General features: G+C 37.4%; 1 protein-coding gene across 4 annotated transcripts in view; it reads right to left on the minus strand.

The window, feature by feature from the left end:
* The window catches only part of DPYSL5 (dihydropyrimidinase like 5), a 127,474-nt gene that overhangs the window by 21,987 nt on the left and 91,991 nt on the right, over nt 1-13,496 (minus strand). For all 4 annotated transcript variants that reach the window (XM_074209894.1, XM_074209895.1, XM_074209897.1 and 1 more), the window contains exons 4-8: nt 12,946-13,125; nt 12,038-12,106; nt 10,728-10,772; nt 8,817-8,892; nt 4,421-4,577 (exon numbers count right to left, since the gene is read on the minus strand). In XM_074209894.1, coding sequence (XP_074065995.1) covers nt 4,421-4,577; nt 8,817-8,892; nt 10,728-10,772; nt 12,038-12,106; nt 12,946-13,125 — 527 coding nt within the window. The remainder of the gene's footprint in view (nt 1-4,420; nt 4,578-8,816; nt 8,893-10,727; nt 10,773-12,037; nt 12,107-12,945; nt 13,126-13,496) is intronic.

Raw genomic sequence — 13,496 nt, forward strand, 5'->3', positions numbered from 1 at the left:
GAAAAGGGGTTTTCAGGTGGATTGGGGATAACTTGGATGATCCAACATCCTTTAAATGCAGCTAACTATGCCATAATACCTTCTTTTTTTCCCCTGCAGTAAAGTGAAATTTCAAAACATTAAAGTGTTGTTATAGCTACATTCAAAGCACTGCAATTGATGCTCCATAAATGCTTATTGATGATTGATAGCTGTTTTTATTCATCTCCTTTTTAAACTGAAAAACAGTTTTTAGGAGAAAAAGTTGACCTGACATTTTCCCTTACCCATCTCCTTGGTTATTCTACAAAATACAGTTAATTCAGCATTGGACCAAGCAATGCCAACAAAAATGCATCATGTCATTGAAGTTCATCTTTCTCAGTTTTCAGTACATAGGGTCTATTTGACACTTTCATGACAATGTGCTTCAAGGAATTTTTATTTCACCATAAAAAGCAATTAGCTGCTCATTGGTAGGTTTCAAAAGATACTTCAAAAAAAGCCTCTCTGAAAATTTCTAAGATAGGACCTGAATGCACACAGCTGTTACCTTTATTGTTACTTTTGTTAGGAACACTGATAGAAAATCTCAGAATAAATCATTAAAGACTGCAAGAGATGAAGTTTGGTTTTTATTTACTTTTTTTTATTTACTTTTTTTGTACAAGACCTGTGATTTCAATGGTCACTCCTAGTGTGGAAACTCCATCTACCAATTCAAGTAGACACCTGCTCTAACAGTCTTAAGAGATTTGCCAAGGGGACTGGGGTGGGCTGACTTGGTTGAGGTCACAGTCAGTATATACTGGAAATAGTTCTTGGATTAAGCTCTTCTGAACTCTGAGAACAGCTTTATATTGACTATATCACACTGACTTTTTAAAAAACAATTTTTATTTTTTTTTAAAGCAATGGGGTTAAATGACTTTCCCAAGATCACACAGGTAATTAAGTATCTGGGTAGGATTTGAACTCAGATCCTCCTGACTCCAGGGCTGGTGCTCTATCCACTGTGCCACCTAGCCGCCCCCCCCTTACAATACCTTTTGATACGTGAGGGACAAATATGGTTAACATGAATGAAAAGTAAGGTATTGCATGTTAACAGAAGGGAGAACAGGAGAAGAAAGATGATACTTTATTTCCCTTCATTATAAAACGTATGCTTTATAAAAAGAAGTGGCATTTTTTGGCATTAGTCTATGGCTTTTTGCTTGGAATGAATCTCCACTGATTGAAGTTCATCTTGAATCTCTTGACACATAGAGTTCTAGATTCCAGAGGATGCAACCAATCAGTACTGGCTCCATAAGCTGCACCAAGAGCTTTCATTAGTTCTGAAATCTTTAGTTTCTTTCCATCCAAGCTATGTTTTTTCACTTTAAGAAAAACTCATGGACTTCCTCGAGGCAAAAAGTTAAGAAAAATTTTGTTGGTGTTTTGTGTTAGTGTTAGTTTAGTTTTGTGTTAGTGTTGGTTTTGCGTTAGCATTAGTGTTAGTTTTTGAAAAGACATCTTCCAAGTATGTCTAGGCTAGAAGTGCAGCAGTCATCAATGAGCCCAATCCTACTACTGATTGGCACAGAAGCATTACTGACTGGGGTCAGTTTGTCATTCCTTAGGCAGCCCCATAGTCTCTTGCTGTCAAGGACTCCCTGTATTAGTGTCAGACTTAGTGCAGCCACCTGACTGATGTTAGTCCTACTGTAGCTCAGAACCCCTGAGCTGGAGAGCCACCATTTCCAGCCTCCTTAGTGACACAGATTGTAGATGTACACTGGTGAAGAGCAACTATCGAGATAATTGAAGTTTACAATGGTAAAATAGGAAGAAGGGTACTTAATTTAAAATAGTTTGTATTTCTTTTAATCCTTCCTCTAATTGCTTATAAAAAGAGCAGATGCTAACCAATGTGCCATTTTCTCAATTAACAACTCTGCTTTTGTTTATATGTACAAGTGAGGGGATGACACATTCCATTTCTGTTTCTTTTGATTATTTCCTGTCTCAGAGACAATGTGCATAGTAGAAAGAGAATGGGTAAGTCATGAATACCTAGGTTCAAGTCTTACCCATAACAAATATTGATTATATGCCTTTGGAAAAATCATTTAACCTTTAAGTGTTCCAAATAACTATAATAAACTATAAGTTTCAAATCTTTGCTTTTCTGCATTGGTTAAGGGAGTTTATTCCCTGGGAGTTCTTTATACCAAGGAAATCATAAGTCTAGACCAAAACAAGAAACCGTAAGGGATAAAGAAAGACAAGACAAGGGGCAGCTAGGTGGCGCAGTAGATAAGAGCACCAGCCTCAGGAGGACCTGAGTTCAAATCCAGACTCAGACACTTAATAATTACCTAGCTATGTGACCTTGGGAAAGTCACTTAACCCCATTGGCCCTGCAAAAAAAAAAAAAAAAAGGCAAGACGAGACAGCCTACTTCTTGGATCCTCGACAGGGACTGCAGAGTCACCTAATGGTAGTCCTCAGATGAGCATGGAGTTGATCTTACTGGAACAGCCTTTTAGAGTCAGAAATCTCCTGAATCTATAAGCCAGTATACAATCTGGTCAAGGGACCAGTCTGCTTATGGGTCATTTTCTAGTCCAGTAGTATATGCATTAGGCCATTGAGTGGCTACTGGGATCAGTTTTTAAGGGTGGCTGCAGTTTTATCAGTTATGGTGTAAGGGGTTCATTAAAGGAAAAAAGCTTTTTTCTTAGAGAAATCAATTTAAAAATGCACGACTTTATAAAAAAAGGAATATAAAACTTTGACAAATGGGGATAACACTAAATATATATGCATATACATATGTGTAGACACTTATTTAGCCCCTAAACCCAAGTTCACATATAAGTATGTACATACACATACATACACATATGCACATGTGTGTATGTGTGTTGTGTGGGTAGGGGTGTGTGTGTGTGTGTGTGTGTGTGTGTATATCCATGAACCCTCTTATAAGCTCCATTTATTTCACTTGGCTTCAGGTCTGGGAATTGAGTAGCCTAATGTGAGAGTGAAACAGATGTTTAGAAAGAAGAGAGTGGTGAGACAGGCGGGACAGTCTATCCAAGATGTATGCACCAGCTAAGACACATATCTAAATGCAACAGCTTTCTTTCTTTCTGCAATCTACAATCAGCCTCCTAATAGAATTATCACTCAATTTTGTTCAACATTTCATGGATTGACAGTCCTTATAAGAGAGGACTACTGTTATGTGATAAACAATTGGATGGACAGATGGAGAGATGGGTAGCAAGTCAGAGACCAAGGGATAAGGAAAGGAGACACACAAAAAAGTATAAGGGAAAGAAGAATATAGAAGTATAAGTGCTTAAATAGGTTCTGAGGTATTCCCTTGGGAGGTGGGTTTCAGATATTAATAATCCATAGCCACAATTTGACAATTGGTTTTTTTATCCTTAAATCTTCAGATACTTTTACCCTAAATAATTCAGTAGGTTAGTCTGAACTTATTTTCAGGGGTTCTATGCTTAAAAGTCAGTGCAATCATTGTTGTTGGAGCTCTGAACTCATCCAACCTTTCTGGAGAGCAGTCTGGAATTACAACAAAGGGCAGTAAAAATGTGTATACCAGCAATACCACTACTGGGTCTATACCCTGAAGAGATCATGAAAAAGGGTAAAAAACATCACTTGTACAAAAAATATTCATAGCAGTTCTGTTTGTGGAGGCAAAGAATTGGAAATTGAGTGAATGTCCATCAACTGGGGAATGACTGAACAAATAGTGGTATATGTATGTGATGGAACAGCACTGTTCTATTTAGAAACCAGGAAAGATAGGAATTCAGAGAAGCCTGGAGAGATTTGCATGAACTGATGCTGAGTGAGACAAGCAGAACCAGAAGAACATAGTATACCCTAATAGCAACATGGGGGGTGATGATCAACCATGAAGGACTTGCTCATTCCATCAGTGCAACAATCAGGGACAATTTTGGGCTATCTGCAATGGAGAATACCATCTGTATTCAAAGAAAGAATTGTGGAGTTTAAACACAGACCAAAGACCATTATCTTCAATTTATTTAAAAAAAAATCTTATTACATAATTTTACTATCTCTTATATCTTATTTTTTCCTTAAGGATTTTTCTCACAACACATTCCATTTTGATCAATATATAGCATGGAAACAATGTAAAGACTAACAGACTGCCTTCTGTTGGGGGGGGAGGGAAGTAGATTGGGGGGAAAATGGTAAAATTCAAAAAAAATTTTTAAAAAGTCAAAGCAATCTTGGACTAGGTGAAATTAAACTGCTGTCCAATGTGACCTGTGGGTGGTAGTTTCTTCATTTCTAGTCTTTCCAATAATCTATACACTCTGCACACACACACACACACACACACCCCCATGCTGGTGATGATGATGTGAAGACAGCACAGTAAGTGCCTTACTTGGCTAGCAGACTCATGAGGTAGGTGGAGGTGTTGGTGTCCAGCCTCAGAGGGGGCACTGTGACATAAGCAGCTGCATGGGACCAGTCCTGGTGGTAATAGTGTAAGCCAGTCAATGTGGCATGGGCAGTAGTGGTCTCTGCATAGACAACCTTACCTGAAAAAGGATAAGAGAACATTATTGGCTAATTTTTGAGAATTCAAGGGTATCTTTGCTTATAAGTACAGAAATAAAAAGACTATTTACTAAGAAATGGAATTACCAAATACCTATATATAAATTTCTGTACTCAATATTAAAAAACAAAATAATGTTGACAGGTCTGCACTTGCATTTCATTGGTCTACAAAATAAACAAAGCATTAAGGTCTTAACAAGGGAAAGATGTTTTCAAATGGAGAATAAAGAGTATTTTGTTAGATAGTATGGTCCAGGAACACAGTCTGGGATATTTTATTATATAGTGAGAACTTTATAAGCTGAGAATATTTTCTCTCTTGCTTGATTCAGATTCTACCATTTTCTGAAACATATGGAACATATAGGATGGAGTTTGGGAATGAATCAAATCAAAAAATAAATTAAAAAATATTAAAGCTGTTTCAATTCAGTTAAGCTTTCAGTTTTTAGAAGTACATGAAGATGAGAGCTCACCATTTTGAAACAGTTCATATTTCTTTAGCATTATGAATAAAGTAAAATAGGAAAGTGATAGCAATGGCTCAAAAAACGAGATTTATCAAAGTTGTTCTATGAGGAAAAAAGTTACATTTGGTGAGATTTCTTTTTCCTAAGCAACCTGTTTTTGGTATTTTTATAATTTTGTAGGGTTTACTAAGTTCAGAAAACATTTTTATTTTACTATACTGTTAATGGTTTCTTTTCCTGATTTGGTTTGTCTGCAAAATTCAAAGAGGCCAGTTCAGCAGGGCCTAGCATGGTGTAGTTAGAGCATAGAACTCTTGAGTCAAGAAGACCTACCTACATTCAAATCCTGATTCAGATACTGACTAGCTGTGTAACCCTGGACAAGTCACGTTGCCCTATGTCTACCTCAGTTTCTTTAACTATAATATGAGGATAATTATAACACCTACTACTTCCCAAGGTGGTTGTGAGGAGCAAATGAGGTTAATAAGGTATTTTGCAAGAAAGTGCTGTATAAATGGTAGTTATTATTATGGTTCCATTTGTAATCAATAAACATTTAAAAGAAAATTTAATTATTGCATTAATTAATTGTTACCTTTAAATTTATTGGGACTAATATGAAACAGACGTTATGTAACTTAACTAAAACTACATGGGTAATATGTAAGCAGAAGCAAGATTCACTATCATTTTCTGACTTGGACTATAAACCTGCCTTCTCCCTCCTCCCTGTCTTCCTTCCTTCTTCCTTGCCATCATCATATGAAACTGAACAGACCAAGTTATACTAGATACATAGTATTCTGTATTCTGAAACCCTAATGGCTACTACTTATGTGATTTTGTAGAAGCCCCTGGATCTACCTGGGCTTCAGTTTCCTCATTTGTATAATAAAGAGGTTGTGCTAAATGACCTTTGAAGTCTTTTCTAGTATGATCTAAAGTCAGGGAGAGAGGGTGGGAGGAGGGGAGAAAATGAAAGAAAACAAGGAAGGATTGAAGGAAAGGAGGAAAAGTAGAAGTAAGAAAAAAAAGGAAGGAAGGAGGGGAAGAAGGAAGAAAAAAGGAAGAAATGAAAGAGGGAAGAAAAGGAAAATAAAAAAGGATGGATAGGACAAAAGAAGAAAGGAAGGAAGGAAAAGATAGAAAGAAGGATAGAAAGAAGTGGAAAGGGATGGAAGGAAAGAAATAAGGAAAAAAGTAAAGGAGGAATGAAAGAACAAAGGTAGAAAGAAGGAAAGAAGTCTAGAAGGAAGGAAGCAGGGAAGGAAGGAGGAAGGGAAGGAGGAAAGGAAAGAACAAAGGAAGAAAGGAGTGGGTAAGAAATAAGGGTAGGGGGCGGCTAGGTGGCGTAGTGGATAAAGCACTGGCCTTGGAGTCAGGAGTACCTGGGTTCAAATTCGGTCTCAGACACTTAATAATTACCTAGCTGTGTGGCCTTGGGCAAGCCACTTAACCCCATTTGCCTTGCAAAAACCTTAAAAAAATAAGAAAGAAATAAGGGTAGAAGGATGAAAGGATGGAAGAGATGATGGCAAGAAAGAAGGAAGAGAGGGAGAAGGCAGGTTATAGTCAAAGTCAGAAAATGATAGTGAATCTTGCTTCTGCTTACATATTACCCATGTAGTTTTAGTTAAGTTACATAACTTCTTTGACCATCACCTATAAAACAAAGAGCCTCTGAAGTCTTTCAACTCTGGATCTATGATCACATGATCCTAGGTGGTAAATTACTTTAGATAATGCAGTTGTCATTTCTTTGGAAATGACATGGAAACTGGGGATAAAAGAGATAATAAAATGTTAAGTGCATAATCTTGGTCTCAGCATCATTGTCTAAATTGACCATCTTTTGGTAATGCAAAATGCTATTTTCTACTCTTGCTTTCAACTGGAAAACACTTCACCTTGGGTGCAAGTAAGCATGATATTCAGAAAGTGTCTAATGAGAAATTGACCATTTACTTTTCTCCATTTTTTGTCCAATTAGTTAATGCAAATGAATAGAAAAAAGTTAACTAAACAAAATGCTGGATAAGAATGACAACTCTTAACTCTGGAAAGGAAATGAACAAATATATCCCCTTCCTCCCACCAATGCCTTATTAATAGTAGGCACTCAAAAATACATTATTTAGGGAAGTGAGAAATCTTGTTTACTTTTTTTTTGCTTTGTTTCCCCAAACAGAAGCCTCTCTCTAATAACCCTCCTACCACCACCTTCATCATTTATTACATTATTTCTATGCCCCCCCCCAAAAAAAAGGTGTCCAAAATTTCAAACTGAGTTAACAAATGAACTTTGGGGCAGGTGTGCCAGGTGGGGGAGAAATAAAATTCATTTTCAAATTGGAGCATGCCTAAATTCTGGCTATGGGATAGTTAGTTATGGATTTGTTTTTTTTTTTTTTTTTTTTTTTGCTAAAAGACAAGTCTGTTTAATCAGTCCTGATGTTGTTTTGTCCTAAGAGGTAGCAAAAACTCCCCCAGAATTTGTGTGTAGAATGGCAGAAATTCTTAATCTGAAGATAAATGGGAACATTAATGTTATTAATTTTTTTCTAGATTTTTTTGCAAGGCAATGGGGTTAAGTGGCTTGCCCAAGGCCACACAGCTAGGTAATTATTAAGTATCTGAGGCTGGATTTGAACTCAGGTCCTCCTGACTCCAGGGCTGGTGCTCTATCCACTGCACCACCTAGCTGCTCTAATGGTATTAATTTTTAACCACTCTCAGGACACACATAAATTATCTTTTCCAAGGGAAGCAGTTTAGTGTAGTAGCTAGAAGAATAGTCAGTAAGTCAGGGAGAGCTGGGATTTAAGTTCTGCTACTTACAAACACTATTGATATAACCTTAAATGATATACAGTGCATATAGCCCTGGACCTGGAGTCAGGTTCTGAGTTCAAATGTGACCTCAGATCTTTAGGCTGTGAAACACTGGGAAAGTCACTTCACCTTATTTACCTTAGTCTCCTCATATGCAAAATGAACTGGAGAAGAAAGTGGCAAACCACCCCAGTCTCTTTGCCAAGGAAACCCTAAATGGGGTCACAAAGAGTCAGAAGCAACTAAACAGCAACCACAACAAATCCACTGAACATTTCCTGGTTTAAAATTCTTCAACTCTGATTCTACAGAAAAATTATGGTGTAGTGACTAGTGGACTGGATGCAGGGTCAGGAAGACCTGGGTTCCAATTCTGCTTCTGACACTTAACTGAACTATGCAACCCTGGGGAAGTCATTTAACTTTTAAGTACTCAGAACTTCATTTCAGTGGAAATAACATCTCAGCTCTGCTACTTATTGCCTTTATGACTTTAGGCAACAGGCCTCAGTTTCTTCATTTGTCAAATGAAGAATTGGATTAGATAGATTCTAAATTCCCTTCCAGCTCTAGACCTGTGATCTTATAAGTCTGTAAGTCATATGTAGGTTGGTAGAGGGAGGTAAAGTTTCATATTAGTGAAATCGTAGTTTTATAAACATTTGGACAGAGGGAATACTAGTCCCAATTGACCAAATCAAGGACAGTGTAAGATGACTGGAAGAAAAGGGTCATTAGAAAAACAGGAGAGGAGAGGCTCAAAATTCTGGGAAATCCTAGCAAGTCCAAGTTAGTCCTTTTGAAGTAAAAGTTAAAGAAACCAGGTGACCTTGACTCCAATTACTTTTAAAATCCTATAACCTAAAGCTAAATTTCATTACCCTTATTTTTCATCCCTACCTGCAGACTTACCTTGCATCTTAGCAGCAGCAATGACATCTCCGGCAGAGATACTGGAAACATTGACTAGGTAAACTGGACAATGAGTCTAAACACAAGAAACACAGTTGTCATACAATGGATCTTTCAACAAATCAAGCATACAAAGTAGATAGCATCTTCATTGGAAAACTAACTTTAATAAATAACTCCACTGTAAAAAAAAAAAACCCCAAAAAACTCTGCTGGGACATCTAGTCTCTTTTCCCCCCAAAAGTGAACATGGTAGACCTGATAATTTTATGTCCTACCCATAGAGTTGACATGGAGAGAACTCAAACAGTGGCTGAAGCATTTGTATATAAACAAGGAAACTACCACCCATTAACCAGGCATGTGTAAACTTCATTCTCTATCCTGGACCATGGAGGTCCATCTATATGGGTAAATAAGTGAAAAACTGACACTGTCATTGTCAAGTATTTAAGTTGCCATTTTCCACCCTTATTATCAGGAAAAGGCCTTAAAGGGGAAAAAAGAAATAGATTTAAAATTCTTCTGGAAAATGAACACCAATAATTTATCATGAGAATGTTTTTGACTGGAGTAAATAAATTTTTGTATGGAGGAGTAAATTTCTGAAATGTACTAATAAGCCTGATGTGACTAAGTTCCCTGTGGATGGCATGTAAAAACAGGGGGGCAGTTGAAAAAAAAACACATCCGTAGTCCAACTCAAACAAAAAGGATTTAGTCCAAATAACCTTGCTTTTGGATGCAGAATAGGGAAACTCTGCCATTAACTAGCTCATAGACATAGCTAGAACCACAGAGGTAATCTAATCAGATTCTCATCCCCCTTATGTTACAAAAGAGAAATCTGAGGTCCACAGTGTCATCTAGTTAAAAAGTGAAAGAACAAAGTGAGCCTCAGGTCCTATGACCCCTAATCCAACACTTTTCTCTACTTTACCAAACCTTGGACAAATCACTTAATTTCTCTAGGCCTCAGTTTCCTCATCTGTAAAATAAGGGCTTTCTCTTGACTATCCAGAGCTTCCTTTCAACCAGGAATAAGTTATCATTGGGAGGAATTTTGGGATTAAAACTATAGCTATTAGAAGAAATATCTAGTTAGCCTGGCTTCCCAAAATGTTTCTTTGATGCACAACAGACATGAAGATTCCAATATGTCCAAGGTATTGGGAACATAAAGATTTTGAATAAGCTATGGGCCTTGCCCTCAAGGAGTCAACATTCTAATAACCGGGCTGAAGGCAGTGTGGTTTAGTGCTGGATCTAGAATCAGAACAGCTCACTTCTAATCCTCTCTTTGCCACTTACTACCTGTATGACCTTGGGTACCAGTTTACCCAGTGATCTAGTCACTTAACCTAAATTGCTCTCAATTTCCTTATCTGTAAAATGAGGGAGTTGGACTAGATAACCCTCAAAGTTCTCTAATGATCTTCTAGCTATTTCATCTGTTAATATTTAATTTTATAAAAACAAAGGAGAAGTTCAAAGGGCTATGAAAGATTTGAAAAAGAAGTTAGCTTTCAGCTGGGAGGATTAGGGAAAGCATCATAGTAGAGATGAATGAGTTTTAAAGAGAATGGTTCTAATAGGTAGAGAAGGGAATCGTGAAGAGAATCTCCAAGTTTGGCATTCTTTCCCCTAGTGTCCCTCTACCTTCTCCTCACCCTCTAATTACCCACTTATAATGTAAGTACTGACTGGGAATTATTTATACTTTGATAGCGAATCAGTTTTATCTTAAGTTCTGATAGGAGGGAGCTGTATTTTGATGGGGTGATAGCAGAGGGACACAAAGCAAAGTATCTGAGAATGATGAAGAATTAATATAATAGGCAGCTGGTATAATTTCATCAAGTTGAGATTGCTGGGTTCTGATTCCAGAACGGAGGAAGAAATACTGCTCACCCTATTAGCAATAGTGATAACACGGTGGGATGCTTCAGCTTCCAGCTGTTTGGGGAAACAGAACACAGGAATTAAACAGTTTCATCACTATTTCCCTCCTCCCCCCAATCAAGTATTTTCTTAAAGTAAGGTACTTAAAGTAAAGTATTAGGCATTGTCTAATGGGGTGTTGGTGCCATACACATTTAAGAGATTATCCATTTTATGGGTCTCTGTGTTGTCTGGGACCCCTTGCATATATTTGCAAAGATAGGCCTTTGGACTAAGACATAGGAATTCTGGATTTGATTCTTTCCTCCAACATTTTTTAGTCATATGGTTAATAATAGCCCATAGAGAGGAGGAAGGGCCCTGATTTTTTTTCAGCCTTTCCCCCTTCTATATCCAACTTTGCACAGACTACCCCCCATGGCATTTTTTTTTTCTCCCCCCAAAGCAATGGGGTCAAGTGACTTGTTTGAGGTCACACAGCAAGGTAATTATTAAGTGTCTGAGGCCCAATTGACCCCAGGCTCATTGCTCTATACACTGCACCACCTAATTGCCTCCATTGTTTTCTTAATGAAGGACAATACAGGTCTGTTCCTGTTCCCTAAGAGACTGAGCTGTCATTAAGAGTACAATGACAAAGGGGTGGCTAGGTGGTGTAGTGGATAAAGCACCAGCCCTGGAGTCAGGAGTACCTGGGTTCAAATCTAGTCTCAGACACTTAATAATTACCTAGCTGTGTGGCTTTGGGCAAGCCACTTAACCCCATTTGCCTTGCAAAGAAAAAAAAAAAGGTACAATGACAGACTTTGCTCCAAAGAATTTAAAGATAGTAAAAATTTAACAAGTATACTCTAGAAACAACTGAGCTCAGAACCTAGGTCAGTTAGTAGTTGTATTCAGCTATGAGCTCCTACAATAATCTTCAGTCAATCTTCAGTCCTATCTTCCAGTTCAAACATCCCATTCACTACTTGCATTATTTTCACATTATAAAATATTAAGTTGATTGAAGGTGTGGCCTGAATTGTCTAACAAACACAAAAATTGCTAGTTATGGCTCTGCCCTGAAAATTTGTCTCAGGAAAGCTTTAGGTCATACTTATCCTAAATTATCATTTAGGACAGAAAGCTATCCTAAGAATTTTAAAAGGTGGTTTCTGTGAAGCAGCCAATTAGGATTTTCCCTCACAAAAAGAGGAAAATATATAAAATCCAATTTAGATTTGTAGGTGTCTCTAACACTGAGAAGATTCTAAGTCTCTGTACGAAAGTTAATTAAAAAAAAAAAAAAACCAAAAGCCCTAACAAACTTTTCTTACCTCCTCTGGACGGCTGATCTCTATTCCTTCTGGACCTGTGATGCCCAGATCTAGTGCCTCTCTGGCACCCTGAATAATGAGAAAAAAAAGAAAGTGAGGAATTATTTATAAGACAGAAGCAAAATGATATAATGAAACTCAAATGTCATAACTATACAAAGACTCTACAATTTTTTCTTTTTTTTCTTTCTTTTTGCTTCATCAACTTTTTTGTAAAAAGAAAAAAGCCTTGGGGCCCAGGTTTGGCGATTTAGGTTTGGCTCATTAGACAATAGGTTCCCAAATTCACTTTTTAAAAAAATTAACATTTCTCTTACTTTTCTAAATGTGTTCTATGTAATCAGAAAGTGGGTAAAATAATAAATCAAGGTTCTTGGATCTTATTAATATGAATCTTCCCTTTGTTTTGATACAACCTCTCTCAAGATGGTAGATGATCTTGTAGAATTATTATGACTGAAAAATTAATTTACCCTATGGCCAATCGTACTGAAATCCTTTCTGAACATAGGGGCAAGGTTGATCCTTAGGAATAAGCAAGGCATACTTTGGGAATAGAGTTGGTAAAGTCCAACAGTAGGCTTATATCTGAAGTCTTTTCAACTAGATAGGACCTGCCTAGCTTCCAGGCATGGCTCTGGGTTCATCCTGGGCCATGTTACCTTGCGGCCACAATGAGGTATTGGGGCAGAACTTTAGAATAAGAAATATTAAAAAAAAAAAAGAGGTTTTAAATATCACACAATGATTTTAAATGGGTTCAAGAAAGGATCTTTATCCCTGAAGAGTTTACTACCTATTAGAAGCTGGAACCACAAGGCTCCAAGTCAAATCCACAGCAGAGGAGTCTGAACTACCAGATCTACCTTAATTGCCCACTCCTTTCTGAATTTTGTCTCTATACTTGCCTCTGCCACAAGCTCTCCATTTTCAGCATGGACTCGGGCTATCGCACCAAAATCCTTGCAAGCACAGAACACTTGATATAATTCACTATCTCGAAGCATATATAAGTCTTTGTAGGTCATAAACATCTGGAATGAGTTGACACCTTTTTCTCTCACCAAAGTCTCCATTTCTGCTCTTACCTGATGGAAGGAAAGAATCAACATTACATATTCAAGCAAATTTTGGGATGGGGCTATGGACAACCAGTATTTCATTCCCTCCCTCGTTGTGTACCAAGATTGTGATCTTTGATAAATTACATAATGAGCCTGAGACACAGCAAAGTTTCCTGGATCAAGGAAAGCATCCCTAAATTACTTTCTGTGTGATGATCAAATCAGAAAATGTGGAGAATATTCTCTGAAAACTGTAAAGTGTTGTTGCCATCTTTATCCTCCTAATAAAGAGGATGCCATCAAAATAATTAGTAATACTGGGGATGGGTCTTTAACAAAAATATATTTGCATCTTAGGTACTCAAGAGCTGTTCTCTATCCAGGGAAGGAAATGG

The sequence above is a fragment of the Macrotis lagotis genome, chromosome 1, assembly GCF_037893015.1.
Source record: "Macrotis lagotis isolate mMagLag1 chromosome 1, bilby.v1.9.chrom.fasta, whole genome shotgun sequence".
NCBI lineage: Eukaryota > Metazoa > Chordata > Mammalia > Peramelemorphia > Peramelidae > Macrotis > Macrotis lagotis.